The sequence below is a fragment of the Vipera ursinii genome, assembly GCF_947247035.1.
Source record: "Vipera ursinii genome assembly, chromosome: 12".
In the NCBI taxonomy this organism is placed as follows: Eukaryota; Metazoa; Chordata; class Lepidosauria; order Squamata; family Viperidae; genus Vipera; species Vipera ursinii.
In genome coordinates this window covers 508,343-529,591 of record NC_139525.1, presented here as the reverse complement: position 1 = coordinate 529,591, position 21,249 = coordinate 508,343, and the positions used below count along the sequence as shown (strand labels likewise).

General features: G+C 53.2%; 1 protein-coding gene across 1 annotated transcript; it reads left to right on the top strand.

The window, feature by feature from the left end:
• The first annotated feature begins 1,488 nt into the window (after window positions 1-1,488).
• Window positions 1,489-21,234, top strand: TAF1 (TATA-box binding protein associated factor 1). The gene is given in 41 exon segments (XM_083372165.1): window positions 1,489-1,635; window positions 1,733-1,850; window positions 2,283-2,399; window positions 2,505-2,569; window positions 2,571-2,625; window positions 2,983-3,218; window positions 3,647-3,865; window positions 3,983-4,180; window positions 4,263-4,458; window positions 4,538-4,654; window positions 5,111-5,278; window positions 5,748-5,875; window positions 5,973-6,080; window positions 6,499-6,672; window positions 6,792-6,965; window positions 7,045-7,149; window positions 7,647-7,847; window positions 8,214-8,355; window positions 8,441-8,571; window positions 9,241-9,321; window positions 9,428-9,577; window positions 9,795-9,914; window positions 9,993-10,168; window positions 10,723-10,964; window positions 11,234-11,447; window positions 12,074-12,239; window positions 12,615-12,826; window positions 13,007-13,115; window positions 13,643-13,741; window positions 14,157-14,334; window positions 15,104-15,171; window positions 15,760-15,882; window positions 16,238-16,330; window positions 16,651-16,735; window positions 17,022-17,089; window positions 17,204-17,320; window positions 17,994-18,119; window positions 19,191-19,289; window positions 19,533-19,680; window positions 20,382-20,559; window positions 20,658-21,234. Coding segments are annotated over 41 exon segments (5,901 nt in total). The 5' UTR covers window positions 1,489-1,497; the 3' UTR covers window positions 20,917-21,234.
• The last annotated feature ends 15 nt before the right edge of the window (window positions 21,235-21,249 follow it).

The following is a 21,249-nucleotide window of genomic DNA, read 5'->3' as shown; positions in this document are numbered from 1 at the left end:
TGGTGCACCAGGTGAACCTGGGCAAAAGCACCCCTGGCCACAGCTCCTACATGATCTTGCAAACTGAGCTGTGAGTCAAGGAGGATACCCAAGTTGCGAGCCCTATCTATGCGGGGGTAACACCTCACCCCCCATAGTTAAAGATGGAATGAACTGAATTTCCCGAGATGCCGGTACGTACGACCACTCAGTCTTGTCAGGATTAAGCCGAAGCCTGTTCCTCCCCATCCAGACCCGGACCGCCTCCAGGCAACAGGACATCACATCGAGGGCATCACTGGGGTGGTTTGGGGTAAAGATGAAAAGCTGGGTATCATCAGCATACTGATGATACCCCACTCCAAAACTACGAATGATCTTGCCCAGCGGCTTCATATAGATGTTGAACAGGAGGGGTGAGAGGACCGACCCCTTTGGAACTCCACAAACGAGAGGCCTTGAGGCCGACTTCTGCCCTCCTGCCAACACCGACTGCAAACGACCCAGGAGGTAGGAGAACCACTGCAAAACAGGGCCACCCACTCCCAACCCCCTGAGGCGCCGCAGTAGGATACCACGGTCGATGGTATCAAAAGCCGCTGAGAGATCTAATAGGACTAGGACAGAGGAACAACCCCTGTCCCGAGCCTGCCAGAGATCATTCACCAGGGCGACCAATGCTGTGCCCGGTCCTAAAGGGAGGGGGGGCTCCTTCACGCAACCCTTCTGTAGCCCCAGGCTCTGGCTGGACCCCTAACCACGGCTCTCAGCTTCTGGGTTCTGCACGCTTGCCTGGGACCAAGGGGCAGCCGTGCTAGAAGAGAGGGATTGCATTACCCACCCACACTGAGCCCAGTCTGGGCTGTGTCTCATATTCAAGTGGAGCCCTAGCGGACGATCACTTGAGTATGAGCCAGTCGTGCGCTGCAGCTGCCAAAAAAGCCAACACAGTCCCAGGCTGCATTAACAGAGGGATAGACTCAACATCGTGCGAAGCGTTGGTATCGTTCTGGAATGCCTCGGTAAGGCCGCAATTGGAATATCGCATCCAGTTTTGGTCGCCACGATATAAAAAAGGCGCCGAAACTCTGGAAAGAGTGCAGGGAAGAGCAACGAGGACGACTAGGGGGCCGACGACTCAAACACGAACGGTTGCAGGAAGCCGGCGCGGCTGGTTTAAGGAAGCGAAGGCGCGGAGGGGCTGCGGCAGACGGGAGGGGGACCCCGCCTCTTCCCCGAAGGCCGCCCGGGAAGCCGCGGGTGGAGGCTAAGCGGAGAGAAGCAGCCCGGAACTACGGGGGGGGGATTTCCCGGCAGCGACGGAGGAGCCAGAGGCCCTGCGGGAGAGGCCGGCCAGCTCTCCGCCTCCTCCGCCCCGCCCCGCCCCCCGGGAGACAGGAAGACGAGGCGAGGGCGGCGCTCGCCGGCACGGGCCGCTCTAGGGCCGCCCTCGGTGGCCGCCGCTGCGACGGAAGCGGCGACCGCGCTTCCGGCCGCGGGGAGCGCAGGGCCGGCGAGATGTCGGACTCGGAGAGCGAGGAGGAGGCCGGCGGCGGCGGCGGGGGGCGGCGGGCGGCGCCCTTCTCCCTGGCCGGCTTCCTCTTCGGGAACATCAACGAGCAGGGCCAGCTGGAGGGCGAGGGGCTGCTGGACCAGGTGGGCGCCGGGACAGGGCTCTTTGGCCCGGCGGGCGGCGAGGGAAGGAGGCGGAGGAGGGCCGGCGCCAACCTCCCTCTCCGCCCGCTTCCCCTAGGAGTCTAAGAAGCACCTGGCCGGGCTCGGGGCGCTGGGCCTGGGCAGCCTCATCACCGAAATCACGGCCAGCGAAGACGACGCTTCCGAGGCGGACGGAGCCCACCTGGACGAGGAGGGTGAGGCGCTGCGGCTCCGCGACAGGGTCGCTCGCGGCGGAAACGGGGCCCGGCCTGGATGTGACCGGCCGCTGGGGTCAGACCTCCGCCGGCGCCCCCCGCCTGGGCCTTCGCCGCCTGGTTCGGGGGTTGGCACGAGCGGGCTGCGGGGAGACGGGCGTCGCCGTCCTCGATGCGGCCCGGAGGGAGGCGAGACCGCCCGTGAGACGGCAGAGGCCAGTGCTGGCCGGAGGCGGTTTATTAAGGCGCTGATGGACGGAGGGTCAGGCGCTTCTCTCCCCGGGGGGTCCTCAGCGGGGCTTCCACGGGGAATGCGCCGGGCGGGGGATGGGTCTCTTGTGGGAAACGGTGTTTTCTTTCAGGACGTCAAGGACAGGGGAGACCAACGGGCCCCTCCCAGCCCTGTGACTTCCAGGTCTTTTTCCCTTGCAGGCTGGGTTAAGAGCACAGAGGATGCTGTGGATTATTCTGACATTACTGAGGTGGCTGAAGACGAGAGCCGCAGATACCGGCAGGCCATGGGCCATCTCCATCCAGTTCAGAGAGCAGGTGGTTGATGGCAATGATTTTTTCTGTTGTTTCTGAAGCAGAGGCTCGCTCAACTTTTATGATTGTGAGGAGGGGCGATCCAGTGACTTCCTTTGTTCTTCTCAGATGACGATGATGATGACTACGATGCTGACTCAGAAGACATTGATTCCAAGCTGATGCCTCCCCCTCCCCCCCCCACCAGTGCCAATGAAAAGGGAAGATGAGAAGGAGGCAGCAGTCTCTGGTGTGTATGTACTTTGGGACAATAGGGGGAGAGACCAAGCAGTCCAGTTAAGGGCCTGGGTGCGTTTCGGAGGAAGCACTTATTTGGTGACGTGAGCCTAGCAGAGTTGACGAGGAAGTACCTTGCAAGCTGTAACTTACAAAGGTTTGCTTAAGGTTTGCGTGTTTATATAGCCACAGCTGAAGATTTTAAAATCCTTTTTTCACCACCGTGTTTAATGAGGGTTTTTTCTCCGTGGATCCCCACAATGTTAGAAACCGTTTGCTGCATATGTGGCTGTGGTTCCGTTTCAGTCATCGGGGCCTTGGCATGCAGGGCTCCCTTTTGCTGAGACGGCTGTTCCCTTCTTACGGCCAGAAGAGGGGGATGGTATCATCTTGCCCTCCATCATTGCTCCTTCATCTGCCGCTTTGGAGAAGATGGACTTCAGCAGCTCTTCTGACTCCGAGTCGGAGACGAGTTCCCAGGACTTGAGAAAGGCCGAATCGAAGGAAGGGAAGCTCACCCTGCCGCTTGCTGGGATTATGCAGCGAGATGCCACCAAGCAGCTGCCCAGCGTGACCGCACTTTTCCCTGAGTTCCGGCCTGGAAAGGTAGAGCGGAGTGTGAGCCCCGAGTGGCAGTTCTCTGACCCTCTGTACACTTTGGGCCTCAGGTTCCAGTCACCCACGTGGTCCTGCTAGAGTTGCTCCTTTTCCTTGAGGATTCCCTTGTGGCTCCAAAGGATTCTGAAGGTATCTGTGGTGATCTAGAAAAGCCAGAGGACACTTCCTTCTGGTCCAGCCAGGGAGGTGCCCCTGCCACGATCTCAGTAAAATCAGTGAGGAAGAGATCAGGGCACCCAGAATATTTCTGGCAGAGCAGCTGGTTGAGACTTTCTGGCTGATACTACCAGGGTTCTTTTTCCCCCAGCTTCTATCAACCAACCCCAACCCCACTCCGCCAAGATTCTGCCAGTTGGCAATCTCCTCTTTGTGTCTTTCAGACGGCTGAAGTGCCTCTCTCCCTCCCTCTCTCTCAGGTGCTACGCTTTCTACGCCTCTTTGGCCCTGGGAAAAACGTCCCATCCGTCTGGCGAAGTGCACGGCGAAAGCGCAGGAAGAAACACCGGGAGTCAGTTCCGGAAGCACAAGTCCCAGAGGAGGAAGCCAGTGCTGAGCCAGTCTTGGAAGGCAAATCCCCCTGGGAATATGAATTTGCTCCTCCCCCTCCCCCAGAGCAGTGTCTGTCAGATGATGAGGTGGGTCTGCGGAAATGGAGGGAAGGTGTTTCCTGGGGAGAAGGGGCCATTCTGGTTGCCCGAGAATATCTCCTGTGGCTCCCTCCCTGAACTCTCTGACACCCACATATCCTTCAGATCACTATGATGGCTCCTGTGGAGTCCAAGTTCTCCCAGGCAACTGGAGATGCAGACAAAGTAGCTGATACCAGGCCCAAAGTGTCAGAATGGCGCTACGGTCCTGCCCAACTCTGGTATGACATGTTGGGCATCCCCGAAGACGGCAGCGGCTTTGACTATGGCTTCAAGTTGAAGGAAGCCAAGGAGGAAGAGGAAGTGAGTTGCAGAGAAGAGCAGTGCTTTGCTGGCAGCAAGGAGGTGAGTCGGTTCCTGGTGAGCCTTTATTTTCCCTTTGTAGAGCACAGCAGCTGATAAGGATGAGCTGCTGGCCGACGAGCACTTCCTGATGGTAACGCAGCTGCAGTGGGAGGATGATGTGATCTGGAACGGAGAGGACATCAAGCACAAAGGAACGAAGACCCAGCGAGCCAGTCTGGCAGGCTGGCTGCCTTCCAGCATGACTAGAAACGCCACTGCCTACAACGCCCAGCAAGGTAGGGCGCCCTGTTTTCTGCTTGCCTTTGGCTCAATTACTTCTGCGTCTGCTGATGCTTTCCTTGCTTCTGTTGGCAGGGCTGAACCGAAGTGGCTCCCTGCTCAACTTGCCGGTTCCCCTGGTGCAAAAGCCCGGTGTGGCAGGAGTCTTGAGCATCGCTAAGGGCAAAGAGAAGCAGTTGCCTGAACAGCAAGGTAAGGAGAAAGGGTCTCTGGGCAGGAGGAGCTCTGAAGGAACTGGACCAGCAAAGAGCCTCTTCCTGAATCATCCCTGGATAAGTTTTGTTCATCGGGTGTTACGTTCTCTGGCACAGTGGTTTACCTGGACAGTGGGAATCTGACCATTCAGGGGTTTGGCTTACTGAGTTGGCATAAAGAAGAATTTGGGTAGCGATCAGTCAGTAGGGGTCTGATCCTCCCATTGCTCCTCTTTTCCCCCCCACCATTCTGCTTTGCCCCATAAATGTTATTTGTTTGAAACGTGGGCAGAAATGTCTGCTTTCCTCTTAACTCCCCGAGCACAGTGTCGCCTTGGGCCTGGAGCACCGCCCTCTCTTCTGCAGTGGTGCTAGAGCATGGGGTGGGGGTGGGGGGGAGGAATTTGCCAGTATCCAGCTCTCTTGAGTTCACTTTCACACTTTGTTGTCCCAGCAGCCCTGGATGAAGACAAGCCATGGTTTTCCATTTTCCCCATTGACAATGAAGAGCTGGTCTACGGCCGCTGGGAGGACAACATCATCTGGGATGACAAGGCGATGGGCAGGGTCTTGATGCCCCCGGTCCTGACTTTGGATCCCAACGATGAAAATATCATCCTAGGTAGCACCTGCACAGTCGCTTTCTTGGTGGTGCTTTCTTGGTGGAAGCCTTCTGGCTTCCTAAAGGGGAGAATGAGTGAACTGAGATGAGAGGCAGCCTCTCGGGAATCTTCCCAGAACACAGTTTTAGTTAGCCTGATTCCCTCAAAGGACTCTGGGAGCTAGGGCAAGAGTCAGTGAGGTTCTTAACAGAATTTTCAGAGCAAATGCCAAGGTTCCTTGGTGGGGCTGTGGCAGTTAAACCGTATCTTTTCTGTAAGAAAACATTTTCTTTAAGCATTTTGTGAGCTGGGGTGATCTGGCAAGTAACTAATTCCTGGCTTCAGGGAAGGCTCTTAAGTCCACCTCTGTGGTAACCTAAGTGGGCCTTTGCTTCTGCTTCCATACCTTGAGCGGTTTTGCCTGGTTCATCAACTGGGGGTAATTGGGAAGAGTGTTTCAGGTACCGTTTTCTCCTGTGCTCCTTCTAGAAATCCCCGATGAAAAGGAAGAGATGACACTCAATTCCCCCTCCAAGGAAAATAAGAAAGAGTCTTCTTTGAAGAAAAGCCGGATCCTCTTGGGCAAAACGGGAGTCATTAAGGAAGAGCCCCAGCAGGTTTGAGAGGGGCTCCATTTCTTCTGAATTAGGAGAGAAATAGAGAAGGAAGGGGAGGAAATTCTGATGTGTTTTTTTGCCCATGTTTCCACTCCAGAATATGTCTCAGCCAGAAGTGAAAGATCCCTGGAACCTCTCCAATGATGAGTTTTACTATCCCAAGCAGCAGGGCCTTCGCGGAACCTTTGGCGGCAATATTATCCAGGTTGGAATCAACGAGGAGAGATTGGGTTGGGCTTGCCTTTTGATACTTCCTTTGGTTTTGACATAACCCTTACCTAAATCCAGCTATTGGGGTTACAAACTTCAGCTTGCAGCTTAATATATTTGGCAAACTTGCTACTTTTGATTTACCAAACAACTTATAATTAAACCACGGCCTTACGTGATATGTATGCAAAGCAGTTATTTGCCTGGTTGTGCCAAAGTGCCTTCTTGGGCCTAATGCAACCCTGGCTTTCTGCAACGTGCCCGCAAGATTGGTTTGCAGAACCTGATGCAATCAGAGCAGTTTTGTCCCTCTTTGGGGAGTGGGGAGCCTTCCCATAGCTGAGGGTGATCGACGGGGGCCTAACCATTCCTCAGGAAATGCCGAAATTGTGCCTCTCTCTGGTCTGGTACAGCACTCAATTCCTGCTGTGGAGCTGCGCCAGCCCTTCTTCCCCACCCACATGGGCCCCATGAAGCTGCGGCAGTTCCACCGGCCCCCCTTGAAGAAGTACTCCTTTGGCACCTTGTCACAGCCTGGGCCCCACGCGGTGCAGCCATTGCTGAAGCACATCAAGAAGAAGGCCAAAGTAAGGGCCCGGTCTCGAGCTCTGCCCATCTCAGGCTTCGGCCTGCAGAGATTCTCTGCCTCCTATGGAGACGTGTGTGTGTGTTGTGTGTTCCTTGACCCTCCTTGTGTTGTACCCAGATGAGAGAGCAGGAGCGCCAGGCCTCTGGGGGCGGGGAGATGTTCTTCATGCGCACCCCACAGGACCTCACGGGCAAGGATGGTGACCTCATCCTGGCTGAGTACAGTGAGGAGAATGCCCCCTTGATGATGCAGGTTGGGATGGCCACCAAGATCAAGAACTACTACAAGCGGGTGAGTTCAGGGCTTGGCTGCCAGACTCAGACTTCCTCTGAGAAAGCCCTCGCTCAGTCAGCCTTCTTGCTCCTGGCAGAAACCGGGCAAGGATCCTGGCGCCCCAGATTGCAAGTATGGGGAGACTGTATACTGCCACACTTCCCCCTTCCTGGGCTCCCTTCATCCCGGCCAGCTCCTCCAGGTAAGGCCTCTGGGCTTGCGGTTTTACACACACCCGCTTTCCCTGTTTCAGCAGCGCTGAGACATGGATTCCTTTGGGGCAGACTGTTGTGCTGTGGGGAGAGAGCAGAGGAATCTAGTCTTAATGACAGATGGGTTTGTGGCAGCCAAGGATTTGTGGACAGACCCACTTGCTCAATGGCATGTGTAGGTGTGTGTGTGAGAGAGGAGAAAGAGCAGCAGGTCACTGTAATGTTACAAATACCATCCACAACATCAGTGTGTAAAGCCTAAGGAAACTTGATTGATACAGTGATCATTGATGATAGCACAGCATCTCAAATGGACAATTCCTTTATAAAGACCAGCCAAATGCAGCTAAAGAGTCCGTGAGTTTTTGAGTTCCTCCTTGGCAGGACATTAAAGGAGGAAAGGCCAGTATTCCTGGAGCCTCCAGGTTGCAGAGAGCTGCTGTTGCTGCTGTTATAGGTGGCTTGAACAGCTCCTTTTGTATATCAGGCATTTGAAAATAATCTCTTCCGGGCTCCGATCTACCTTCACAAGATGCTTGAAACAGACTTCCTAATTATTCGGACGCGCCAGGGCTACTACATCCGGGAGCTGGTGGATATCTTTGTGGTTGGCCAGGAGTGTCCTCTCTTTGAAGTCCCTGGCCCCAACTCCAAACGGGCTAATACACACATCCGAGACTTCCTGCAGGTTTGTTGCTGGGGGAGAGCCCAACTGCTAGACATTCTCAGCAGGTTTTTGGAGAAGTGGGGAAGGAGCCATGCCACTAGCGTCTGTTTGCGACTCATAAGCACGTGCTAAAGAACAGCTGGCAAACAGACTGAGCCGGGCCCTGTTCCTGGTTTTGAGCACATTGGCGAGCAACTCTATTCTGCCTTGCAGGTTGGCTCGTAGTTTGGGGATGTGCCTGAATTCTGCCTTGTGTGGGTATTGGGGCCCACCGGTGTGGAAGGGGGAGGTGTACGGGAGTAGGCATGGGAGGAAAGGTCCCTTCCGAGGAGTATCCTGCACCTGTAGCCCCTGAGCCTCTGGCTACTTCATTGCCACCCTTGCCAGGTCTTCATCTATCGCCTCTTCTGGAAGAGCCGAGACCGACCCCGGAGAATTCGCATGGAGGATATTAAGAAGGCCTTTCCTTCCCATTCCGAGAGCAGCATTCGGAAGCGGCTGAAGCTCTGTGCAGATTTCAAGCGCACCGGTAGGCAAGGATGGTTGGTCTGATCTTCTGCCTCAGACAGGCGTGCGGTTGGGCCAGACTCACAGGGGGGCTGTTGCTTCCTCAGGGCTGGACTCCAACTGGTGGGTCCTGAAACCTGACTTCCGGCTGCCAACCGAGGAGGAAATCAGAGCAATGGTGTCTCCAGAGCAGTGCTGTGCCTATTACAGCATGATTTCTGCTGAACAGCGCTTGAAGGTGAGCCGTGTTCAGGGTTTCGGAGGTCATCTGTCCTGCCAAGGATTTGTGAAGGTCATCATCAGCTGGCTTCATGGATCATTTTAACCTTTCCTTGATTTGCTTATTTGGCTTATTTTAGTGTCTGTACTTGCCTATTTACAGTTTAATGTTACAGTTTAATGTTTTTCCCCATCAAACCGTGATTTCAAAATACTGGTTTAGTACAACGCGTAAACTCAAGCTTGAGCTTCGATATATCGAATTTGATCAGAAAAATGGGTTCGTTCTTGGGAGCAAGAAGAATGAATGTTTTCAGCAAGTTGGAGAAGGGAGAAGCCTCGTTCTGCTTCTTTGCTCCCTGGTGTCCCACCAGGCCTTCAGGGTGGCTTTCCGTTCACACGGGACGGCCCTTTGGCAACGGTGAGAAGCACCGCAGACCCCCTTGGCTCTTCTAGGAGAGCTGAAAACGGGGTCGAGGGCAGGTTGGTTGTCCTGCCTGCTGCCAGCCACTTTGGGATGACAGCACCACCCCGGGAAAGAGGCCTGGAGAGGGCTCAGCTGGGGGAAGGGGTAGGACCTCCTGGAACTGCAGCATCTGCATGGAGAAAGGATTATCGGGAAAGCAATCTGGGGTTCCTCTTGTGCCCTTGACGGGTCTCAGAGGAGGCGCCTGTGTCTCTTTCTCAGGACGCAGGTTACGGAGAGAAATCCTTTTTTGCCCCTGAAGAAGAAAACGAGGAGGATTTCCAGATGAAGATAGACGATGAGGTACAGCTGGGCCCCCGAGAGGGGCGCATGTTCTCAGCCAGACTTTTAGAGGAGCTGTTCTTCCCTCTGGAGTGCAAAGTCTCTCTCCCCTGTTGGTTCTGCTTAGGTGCGGACAGCTCCCTGGAACACCACACGGGCTTTTATTGCAGCAATGAAAGGGAAATGTCTCCTGGAAGTTACTGGGGTAGCAGACCCAACAGGATGCGGAGAAGGCTTCTCCTACGTAAAGATCCCAAACAAGCCAACGCAGCAGAAGGTAAGTGGAGGACCCAGATGGCTAGGGGCTGCCTTGCCACCAGGAGCGTCTAGGCAGTCGCCCAGGACCAGCTGCTCCATTTGCCTGCAGAGGAGGCCTGGAGTACCTCCTGGCCTGGGTCATGACGCTGCTGGGGTTCTGGAGTGGTGCCAAGCCTGGAGCCCTTGAAATGAAGGGCTGAGACAGGGATGGAAGGTCCTTGCTCCTTTTCAAGCAGGATGACAAGGAACCACAGCCAGTGAAGAAGACGGTCACAGGGACAGATGCTGATCTTCGGCGCTTATCCCTGAAAAACGCCAAGCAGCTCTTGCGCAAGTTTGGAGTCCCCGAAGAGGAGGTGGGTGTGGGCAGGGGGCTTACTCCCCTGGGTTGAGCCTCCTCGGAGCCTCTGCAGCCAATGGCTCTCCTTCCTCAGATCAAGAAGCTGTCCCGCTGGGAGGTGATCGATGTGGTACGGACAATGTCCACTGAGCAGGCTCGCTCAGGCGAAGGTCCCATGAGTAAGTTTGCCCGAGGGTCCCGCTTCTCTGTGGCAGAACACCAGGAGCGGTACAAGGAGGAATGCCAGCGCATCTTTGACTTGCAGAACAAGTGAGTAGTCTTCGGTGTGGGACTGGCCGAGACCTGTCCTCCCTGCTTCCTATGGCATCTTTCCTGCATGGCTTGTGGCAAAGCTGTTTTGGACCTGGAGGCAGCTCTGGGGCCTGCCTAGTTCCATCCCAATGAATGGTAGCTCTTGAGTCCTTTGTCAGCGTATCTGTGGGATTTGTTCCAGGAAACTACTTCCACTCCTGACCATAGCTGGAGAATTCCTTTTCCATAGAGGTTCCCTGAAGTGTAAATTGAGGAATTTACTAGAAAGATACACAGATACTTTAGGCAGTTGGGAACAACTCTTAGAGGGTGGGGATTATGGGAGGCCACTTTATGTTCTGCACATGGGGAGGGGGATGTTTTTTAGTTAGGGCTTTCAGCACATGGCTTTCCCTGCGCTAAGAGGAGGGTCGGGATTGAGATTCCTACAGTGTAGGGCAGGAGTGAATTTGGGGTGGGGGCGAGGGTAGGTGTCTGTGCCTTCTGTGCTCCTGGCATTGGCACTCGGCTGCCTGGGAGCTTCAGCGGTTGACCAGGCAGAGATTCTCCAGAGTCCTGGAGTCCACCGAGATCCTGTCGACAGACACAGACAGCAGCTCTGCCGAAGACAGCGACTTCGAGGAAATGGGGAAGAACATTGAGAACATGCTCCAGAACAAGAAGACCAGCTCCCAGTTGTCCCGGGAGAGGGAGGAGCAGGAACGGAAGGAGCTGCAGCGCATGCTGATGGGGGAAGACGGCGGCAACGACAAGGACCGGGCCAAGAGGGACCGCAGGGACAAGAAGGGGGCTGGTAAGGATTTGAGTCCAAGCAGGGCGAAAGGCATCAGGAGGAGACGCGGGGCTCTAGTGCTGAAGGTTGGGGAAGGGGCTTCCCGGCTCAGACTGAGGGAGGGTCCATACGAAGCCCCCAGAATCGAGGGACAAGAGTGCTGAGTATTGCCTTTGGGTTGACTTCCCTCGCTTGGGTCAAGTGACATTCTGGACACTCAGAATCCCTTTCAGCGTAGCCTTCTGTGGGGAGGGTGGCAAAGTCACCATTTGACTCCTGCCTCCCGGCAGCTTCCACTCCTGGCAACTTGGGTGGTTCCCATAAAGACGATGACACGGCCTCTGTGACCAGCCTCAATTCTTCGGCCACCGGTCGCCGCTTGAAAATCTATCGCACTTTCCGCGATGAGGATGGGAAGGAGTATGTGAGATGTGAAACTGTCCGCAAGCCCTCGGTCATCGATGCCTACAGCAGGATCCGGACTACCAAGGATGAAGAGTTTATGTAAGGGCGTCAGGAGGATCCCTGCCTTGCAGGGGTGCCTGCTTTTATCCCTTGCTGCAGGACTGGGAGGTTTTGGTAGACGGAAAAGCTTATTTCAAACATTTCTGCTCCAAGGCAGCCATTTTTGAAAAAAAATAAGCAATCCAAGTATATGGATTGAAGTTGAAAGCCAGCGTCGTCCTGGGCAGAGATGCCAGTTAGGTCAACAGGCAGTTGGCTCTGGAGCGAAAAAGTGCCATGGAAAAAGAAGTGCTGGAACTGAAGCGGGGTGGGGGTGGGGGTGTTGGGAGGGTGATCGGCTGTTTCAAGGGGCTGCCTCTATACGCAGTGGAGGTTTCTGGGCAGCAGCGCCATGCCTTGCATCTGGGAAGGCCGCTGGGGTGAGCCTAAGGCCTCAAAGTCTGCCAAGCTCTTGACCACCCAACCCAAAATCAAGTAGGTTACGGCTGCCGAGAAACCTTTCTGGGGGCAGGACTGGGCCTGAGTGCTTGGCAGAGGTTTTGCTGTGCCCTGGGGGTGGGGGTGGGGGGGCAGGCTGTTACCTTTGGAAGCGTGCCAAGGAGCAGCCGGGGAAGGCTTGGCCAGCCCGGGCTGAGGACGGCCTTCACCTGTGTTTCGTCCTCCAGCCGGAAGTTTGCGCTCTTTGACGAGCAGCACCGGGAGGAGATGCGGAAGGAAAGGCGCCGGATCCAAGAGCAGCTGAGGCGGCTGAAGCGGAACCAGGAGAAGGAGAAGCTGAAGGGCCCCCCAGAGAAGAAGCCCAGGAAGATGAAGGAGCGCCCGGATCTGAAGGTGAGCCGGGGCCCCTCAGGGACCAAGCCCGGCCCGGCCGTGGGCCCTTGTTATGTGGGCTGCTCCTGCTGCGCCACCTGGCTGTCATTTCGGCATCCAAACTCCACTGTTGTGTTTTTGGGGGGGAACCCAACTCAGCCTTCAACTCTGCCTGGGCTGTGTGAGATTTGTTTTCTCTTCTGTCACATCCAACATCCAGCTTTCCTCCTCGGCATGTAGCCTTTCTACTAACAATGGGGGGGGGGCGCGGTGGGGCGGTGCTTGGGATCAAGGTTTGCATCTTACTTTGTCCTCCCATGTCTCCCCTGCCTGCCTCCAGCTGACCTGGGAAGTGGGTTGCCTGATATGGGATGGGCTTCTGCTCCTTTGTTGCAGTTAAAGTGTGGGGCCTGTGGGGCCATTGGGCACATGAGGACCAACAAGTTCTGCCCTCTGTACTACCAAACTAACGCTCCCCCCTCCAACCCGGTGGCCATGACAGAGGAGCAGGAGGAGGAGCTGGAGAAGACCGTCATCCCCAACGACAACGAAGAGCTCATCAAAGTGGAGGGGACCAAGATTGTCTTGGGGAAGCAGCTGATTGAGAGGTGGGAGTGGCAGGGAAGGTGTCCAGCACTATGGCCGAAGGGGGTGGGATTCTCAGGGTCCGGGCTCCTGCTGGCCGGGGCAGACAGGATCAGAGGCTCAGACGTCAGAACACACTGGGGGGCTGAGTCCTTTCGGAGGGCGGAGCTGCAGCTGACCCCACTTTCGGCATTTCTTTGCAGTGCGGATGAGGTTCGCAGGAAGTCCTTAGTCCTGAAGTTCCCCAAACAGCAGCTTCCCCCAAAAAAGAAGCGGCGGGTTGGGACCACGGTGCATTGTGACTACTTAAATGTGAGCCCTTCTACGTGCCTTTGGTTTCTACCTGTCTTGACCTTATAGTATAGTATGTCCTACTACTTAAATATTCAGATGTGATTTATGTGGGGTTTTTTTCCAGAAACGCATATTGCATCGATAGAAGGGAATATCTGTAGCTCAGGGTTGAACGGTGGGGCCCTTGGTGGTTTTCCTGCAGAGGTTTCATTACCAAACTAGGTAACATCATCAGTGTCCATGAGTCCTTTGGGGTGCTTGTAGCACTGATGATGTTACCTAGTTTGGTAATGAAATGTCTGCAGGAAAACCGCCAAGCTCATGAACATTACGATTTTGGAGATTCGCTTGCTACATGGGATAAGTACTGAATGTACAATAGTAACGAGCAGAACGAACGACTGAGTTTCAATTCTAAATCCTTGTGGTGTAGCAGCCAGAAGGAATAAAAGTTGCAAAACTGGACCAGAAAATTAGAAAAGCTGTTTCTGGGGCTCTGCGGAGTCTGCAGCCCTATTAATGGTCTTGCTTCCTGTCTGTTTCAGCGGCCCCACAAGTCCATCCACCGGCGACGCACGGACCCCATGGTGACCTTGTCTTCCGTCCTGGAAAGCGTCATCAATGACATGCGGGACCTTCCCAATGTAGGTGCTGGCGTTGCGGGAGGGGCGTTCCGCTCTTGGCAAGGAGGCTCGGTAACTGTGGAATCTCCTTGCCGTGGGCCCCTCGGAATTAACAGGGAAGCTCGGCTCGGCTCTCCCGGGAATAGGTTGGATTTAATTATTAAAGATTAAAATAAGTCTAAAGCACACAAAAATAATGTACCACATTTCTCGTCAAAGATTTTAATTTTAATTGAACAGTTATTAAAAGTTTAAACTATTAAGAAGGCAAATATGAATAGATGAGGGTTTACTGTGTCTATTAGCGTGGTAAAGCTGTGCCTCTTGGCATCCAGTGGGGCTTGGCTGGCTGGGAAGAGCACGGGGCCCATTGGGGGAAGGTAGGTGTCAGTTGGGGGGCCCAGAACACACACCTCTTCCTGTTTGCCTCCCCCAGACGTACCCCTTTCACCAGCCCGTGAATGGGAAGTTGGTGAAAGATTACTACAAGATCATTCCCAGACCGATGGACCTGCAGACCCTCCGGGAGAACGTCCGCAAGCGACTCTATCCCTCTCGGGAAGAGTTTCGGGAACACCTGGAGCTGATTGTGAAGAACAGCGCCACCTACAACGGTTTCTGCACCTTTTTTCCCTAACCTTTACTTACTTGCCCCTGGTCTTAGGTGAGGAAGGGTCTGAGGGCAGCAGCCTGGTGCTTTTCTGTGATTCTGAGGGGGTGGAGGACGGCAATGAAAGGGGGATTTGAGAATGAACTCACCAGCGTGTCTGATGCCAAAAACTTCCCTTCTGAAATTGCTCTTTCTTAAATCTGCTGAAGCTTCTCTCATTCTTGGTAGGGTTGGTGTGGAATTCTTTCTGACCAGCCAATTCAGTTCCTGGATTTTTTTTGCTATTTTTTCCCTTGACCTGAGCATCTTCCTTTCCTCTTCCCTGGTGTGATTTTGCCATCTGGGTTGTTGAAGTCCTTCACTTCCTTTTCCTGGAGTAATTTTAGGGTAGCCACCCACAGCCTTGAACCGGCAATTCCGATTTAAAGCAGATTAGGTTGCCGAAGCAAGAAGAGCTGCTTGGTTGTTCCTGAAGTTCTGTGATGAAGGGAGGGACGCTTGCCTCAGAGCCATTAACCCTTCTTGCTATCAGTGGAATATGAATATCTGTCTTTTGAGCACACGTTTATAATTTTCTTTCCTGTGCAGTAAGACCCTCAGAAGGGAAGTCTTGCTGTTTTACTATTGGTTTTTTAACTATTTGCTTTTGTTTCTGCTACTATGAATAGCCTAAGGATTATTGCTATCCACGACAATGTTATAGATGTAACCAAAGGGAGAGGGGTTGGGGCCCCAGGAGGAGCCTCACTCTGATATCCGCTCTGTTTTTGCAGGGCCAAAGCACTCCTTGACCCAGATTTCTCAGTCAATGTTGGACCTCTGTGACCAGAAACTGAAAGAGGCAAGTCTCTTTGTGAACGGAGAAAGAGCGAGCAACTGAGACGAAGCTTTAATTAAGCTTCATAATGCTATTATTAAAGCACCAATACACTTTCATAAAAGCACTGGTAGATCAGAGTTAGAAAGCCTTTGCACCCTTGCTGCTTGCTGCCTCTGGGCAGAGAGCTCACCATAGGGGGGCAATCCTTGGGGTACCTGCTTGAGATCAGAGGGCACAGACGTGGCATATTAAATGCTCCAACTTGACCTTGCTTGAAGTCAACCAATTTTAATGCCATGCTTTTTTTTCAATTTAAAAGTATTAAGTATTCCCACAATTAAAAAGGTAAACTGTATTGTGTGCCATTGACAGTGTGTAAAAAAGCTTTGGGGGCATGGAAAAATCAGCCAAAATTTCTGGAAAAATTGAGCAGCAGTTTGGTCCCCGTAATGAATGGGAGGCTTCACTGTTTGACAACCTACAGGTTGAAGAGCTAGAGCAGATTTGAAGTCTGGGTGGCAAAATTCATTTTGAAAAGTGAAACTGGAATTGGTTCGAGAATGTTGATCTCCGTAATTCTTGCCTTCCTGAACCTTGATGTCATTTCAGAAAGAAGATAAATTGGCTCGTTTGGAGAAGGCCATCAATCCCCTTCTGGACGACGATGACCAAGTAGCCTTTTCCTTTATTCTGGACAACATTGTGACCCAGAAGATGAAAGTGGTTCCTGATGTAGGTGTGCCCGTGGCAGACGGCGGAGGGGATGAAAGGGAGCTGTGGGGGGAGGGGGGCTGCGAGAGGGGCTCTTGGAGATGTCAGGAGGTAGGATCCCTGCTTCCTAGGGGACCCTCTTCTGCTTTGGTGCAGCTCATCTTCAATAGCCTTTTCTCCTGAGCTGCACTTGAGCAATGCTAGTTTTCGCAAGCCTTAATGGGCAGCTAGGAAAAAAACATACTTGTTCTGGAGCTTTCTCTCCTCCCTACCTTTTTGTGAGATTTGAATTGGGATTTGTTGGGAAACAGACATGCCTTTTGCTTTGAACTGATGTCTTCCAAAAGCTCTTTGTCGATGTTCTCTTTGCTTTCAGTCTTGGCCATTCCATCATCCTGTTAATAAGAAATTTGTGCCAGATTATTACAAAGTTATTGTCAGCCCAATGGATTTGGAGACTATCCGCAAGGTAGGTATGGAAGAAGTGCCTTGAGAGTGGCTGAAGCCAAGAGCTGCCCTGATGAGCCCCCTTCTGGGTCTGAAGCTCAAAAGCAGGTGGGGAGGGGATCGCCTTCCTCGGTTATGGCACAGTTCATGCGAAGTCAATCAGGAGAAGGCGTGAGGGTTTTGCCTTTGCTCCCCTAAACGTCCTAAGGGCTATCTTAGATAGGTCCTTGGGTGTGTTGCCTAAGATGGTGGGAAATGGAAACATAGCAGGGCAGCTAAGGAGGCCTTTGAACAGGCCGCTTGGGATCGGGGCTCTTCCTACGGTCCACTGATTTCTTCTAGAATATCTCCAAGCACAAGTACCAGAATCGAGAAGTCTTCCTAGATGATGTGAACCTGATCCTTGCAAATAGTATCAAATACAATGGTAGGTTTTCTTTGGCCGGAGTGTAAGACCATCCTCGGACCAGGGGTCTGGCCCACCGGAAAGTTTGCTTGGTTAAAATAGGCCATTTCTCAATGCCCCCTGCTCACTCTGGGGCCTCGCTGCCAGGCTCCCCTTTGTCTTCTGGCCCAGCCCTGCTGAGTGGGATTGGGCAGAGTTGGAGGAGGCCTTGCGGGCAGGTGTTGCCTATCTTTCTCTGCTCCCTGGCCCTGGAAAGCCAGTTGTCCCTTTGTGTTTCGAGGTACCTTGATTGGGCTTTTCAATGCAGGGCCGGACAGCCAGTACACCAAAACAGCTCAGGAGATTGTGAATATCTGCCACCAGACCTTAGCGGAGGTAAGGGGCACTGCTCTGAATCTGTCAGTCAGAATAGCTGTCAAGCAGAATCAGCTGTTTTCAAGTTTGGCGGCCTTGGATATTTTGTTCTTTCTTTCATCTTCCCTCCTTCAGTATGATGAGCACCTGACTCAGCTTGAAAGAGACATCTCAACTGCTAAAGAAGCAGCCCTGGAGGAAGCTGATCTGGAGAGCTTGGACCCCATGACTCCTGGGCCCTACACGCCACAGGTGGGTCTGGTTGTGACCAGAAGTGGGGCAGAGAGGGTGGGGGTGGGGCTGCACTTTTCTTGATCTGGTGAGGTTTCTGGGTAAACAGCTCAGTTGGACTCGTAGCTCAGGAGATGCTTGGTGGAGAGAAAGCCAGGACGGATTTTAATTGGCGTGTCCCTGGGGGGGGGGACTGGAGCTGGAGGGGGGAGTCCAGTTCAGTGGTAACCCATTGGGTCTTTCCCTGCCTTCGGTTTCTGCCACGATTGTCCACTGAAAGTGATTCTCAGGCTTTCCCTCTTGTAGAAGACCCACCAGGCTGCACTGGCTTCAAAGACTGTTTTCAGCCAAGTCTTCAAAAGCAAAATAGAAAAAGGTCAATAAAGCAGTGAAAGATAAGCGATAGGAATGAACACAGAAATGACTCGCTGGTTTTCCTGTTCCTTTCTGGGAATGTGGACCAGTGAGGGAGCAATCAATTTTCACTGTTCTTGCAGCGAGTCTGAGGGAGAGAGAGTGCACAGTGGAAATGCGCAGAGCTTTTTTTCTGAATAGGGATCAGCCTCATAGTCAGCATGCTTGATTCAGGATAGCTAAGAGAAGAAACAGAGGGGCTCACTTCTGAAAGCACAGGGAACCTGTATCTCATCTGAACTCCTGTGACCCCAATTTCCTTCTTCCAAACGCCCCTTAGCCACCCGATTTGTACGATACCAACACCTCTCTCAGTATGTCCCGGGATGCGTCCGTCTACCAAGATGAGAGCAATCTATCTGCTATGGACACCCCCACCACGACACCCGAGAAGCAGTCTGCGCAGGTCAGAAACGCACCCCAGCAAAATGGGCTGAGATCTCCGCAGGAAAAGAGAGGGGCGCCGACTGCAGGAAGGAAGAGTAGCTTTCCCACAGGAGCTGTAGACATGTTGAAATAGGGCCTGGCACAAGAAAGGCGGTACCTTCCTTCTCATTCCTGGTCAAAGGTGTGAAAACAGAGCTCTGTATAGGAAGATCTCTTACAGAAGGCCTTGCTTGATCAGACGATAGTTTCTGGGAATGATGGGTGCTACTATCTCATTGCTTTGAAAAGCCTTTGAAAGGGATTCCTCTATATTCTGAGCAGCCAGGAAAAGAAATGGGACCCAGCCCTGTTGACAGAGAGGAGGGGACTCCCCATGCCTTGCCTCTTGGCTCCAATTTCACATTAAGGGAGGAAAGTTTCTGAACATCCACAAAGCTTTGCACTGCCAGATTGTTGCTCCTTTTCTGGTTTCATTTAAGTGTGAAAATACGTGTGCCAGAAACGCAGAGGGTCATTTGAATTCTGGTAGTAATGGATGGAGGGTTCGCTTTGAAAATAATGGGGAAAGGGCAGTTCTTGGAAAATATAATATAGCTTAGCTAACCTGAGACAAATATGTTTACCCTGGTATGGTTTTTTAATGTGTTGGGTATAACTATTTGGTTTACACAAAGGAGAGGGAGAAAGTTGAGAAGGAATGGGAAGGATGCGTTCCCCGGGGGCTTTAGTGGGCGTCCACTTGGATGTGGTTTCCGTCAGCTGCCACAAAAGGTTGATTTCTTCCAGTCCAGGGAGGCAGTTCTGTCTCTAGGCCCCTGCGAGGCTGGAGAAGAGAAAGCTTGTTCCCAGGGCCTGGCACTTGGTGTTTTGGGGCTTGGGCCTGCTGCTCAGCTAGTCTAACGGGTAAAGCCCCGCAGAGCACAAGCAGGCATTGCCACGGTGGAGGCAGCAGAATAAGGGCGGCCAGGAAGTGCCCTCCACCCTGGGCGATTCCTCCCCTGGTGGCTTGGCTGGCCTGCTTTAAGAGCGTCTGTGTCCCCTCGGTGCCCGCTCCTTCCTCAGTGGCGTTATCTCTGTGTTCCTCACTCAGATGCGGCAGGGCCAAGGTAGGCTGGGCGAGGAAGACTCTGACGTAGATATTGAAGGGTTGGATGAGGATGAGGATGGGAAACCTAAGACTCCAGCCCCAGTGAGTATCCTTGACCCCACCTGTAGCTCACCTGTGGGCTTCTGCTCTCGTAGCAGAAGCTGAGGCAGTGCAGGGCCCTCTGGAGCGATTCTATCAGCAGCGGATGAAATGCTAGCCAAAGCAATCAGTTTTTAGGAAGAGCTGGCACTGCCGGTGCACCATGTCAGTGGGAAGGAAGCCAAGCATCCTTTTGCTCTGTTTCAACTTCTGACCTCCCCTTCTCCCTCCTGCTCCCCGTGACAGGAAGTGGAGGACGCAGAGGGAGACCTGGCTGATGAGGAAGAAGGCTTGGTTCAGCAGCCTCAGGCCAGCGTGCTCTACGAAGACCTGCTCATGTCAGATGGGGAGGACGATGACGGCAGCGATGAGGAGGGCGATAACCCCTTTTCATGTGAGTCGGCTGTTGGATTTCTGAAAAGGGCAGGAAGCCGCTGCGCAGGAACCATGCTGCCCTTCTTTGTTGTATCTGCTCCTAGTTCCAGGGAGAAAGACCCAGGAAGGCGTCCTCTCCCCCTCTTTCTGTACAAATATCGCCAGAGACACGGAGGGGGGAGAATGCAGGCTAAGCGCGAGACAGAAAAGGATGCTGATTTGAGCACAGGAAGTTTTCACTGGGTCGTATCAGTTTGTAAAGAGGTTTTGCTGCCTTCCCGGCCCAGGGATTTTTAGGAAAGGGGGGGAGAAGAGTCTCGGATGCTGTTGTGAAAAATGAAGCGCAGATTAAATAAGTGGAGAAGAGAGAGAGGTTGTGAATTAGAATAGGACAGTCACCACAGGAGCAATTGGGGAAATGTGTTTTATTTATTGGTTAGCATTTTTATACGACCCAGTAATTGATGCTCTCTGTAAAATGTATAATGATAATATAAACAGTACTTAATGTGAAAAAACCCAAACCTGCTTATTGGAGAAGTTCCAATGATTTACTATCTTTTTCTGATGTTTTTGGTTCTGTTAATTCAAGTCATGGCAGTGTGAAATGCTACTGAGGAAGTGAATGTCCTTGGAAGCCCACAGCAGTGATGGGGAAGTAAAAATGTTGCTGGCAAGCATGGCGCAACATCAGAGTGACCCTTTGGTTGTGTCTCCTAGCTATTCAGCTTAGTGAGAGTGGGAGTGATTCTGACGTGGAGCCCAGCGCAGTTCGGCCCAAGCAGCCTCACGTCCTCCAAGAGAACACGCGGATGGGCATGGACAACGAGGAGAGCATGATGTCCTACGAGGGGGCTGGAGGAGAGGCTTCTCACACCATGGAGGACAGCAACGCCAGGTGAGGACAGGCCATCAGGCGACCGATCATTCAGCAGAAAAATCTTAACGGTGTGGCTTCCTTTGGCATATAAGGACCTTTCTTGCTCCTTTTTCCAGTTACGGTAGCTACGAGGAGCCAGGCCCAAAGTCCAATACGCGAGATGCCAGTTTTAGTAGCCTGGGAGGGTACGAGATCTCAGAAGAGGAGGAGGAAGAGGAAGAAGAGGAAGAGGAAGAGGAGGAAGAAGAAGAAGAGGAGGAAGAGCAACGATGCGGCCCTAGCGTGCTAAGCCAGGTTCATCTGTCAGAGGATGAGGATGACAGCGAGGACTTCCACTCCATAGCTGGAGACAGCGATCTGGATTCTGATGAGTGAGGATGGCCTGGCATGGAGGCGGTCTTGGAGGGGAGCCACCCTGCTCTTCTTCCAAGCTCTGAAGAACAGGAGACCCTGGCCTTGGGGCACCATTGCCTGGCCTGCAGCACCGGACATATGTGTGTGTGTGTGTGTGTGTGTGTTTGTGGCCAACTGGCGTGCATGGCATAGCCAGCCTGGGAAGGGGTTGGTACCGATGGGCTGGCAGCAAATCCACAGGCGGTCCCCAAGTTATTTGGCATAGGGGGGCTATCAGGAAGGAGCAAGCAGGATGTGGACATTCTTCCCTAACTGTAAATAAACCTGTTTCTGAAACGCCCCGGGGACCTCTTG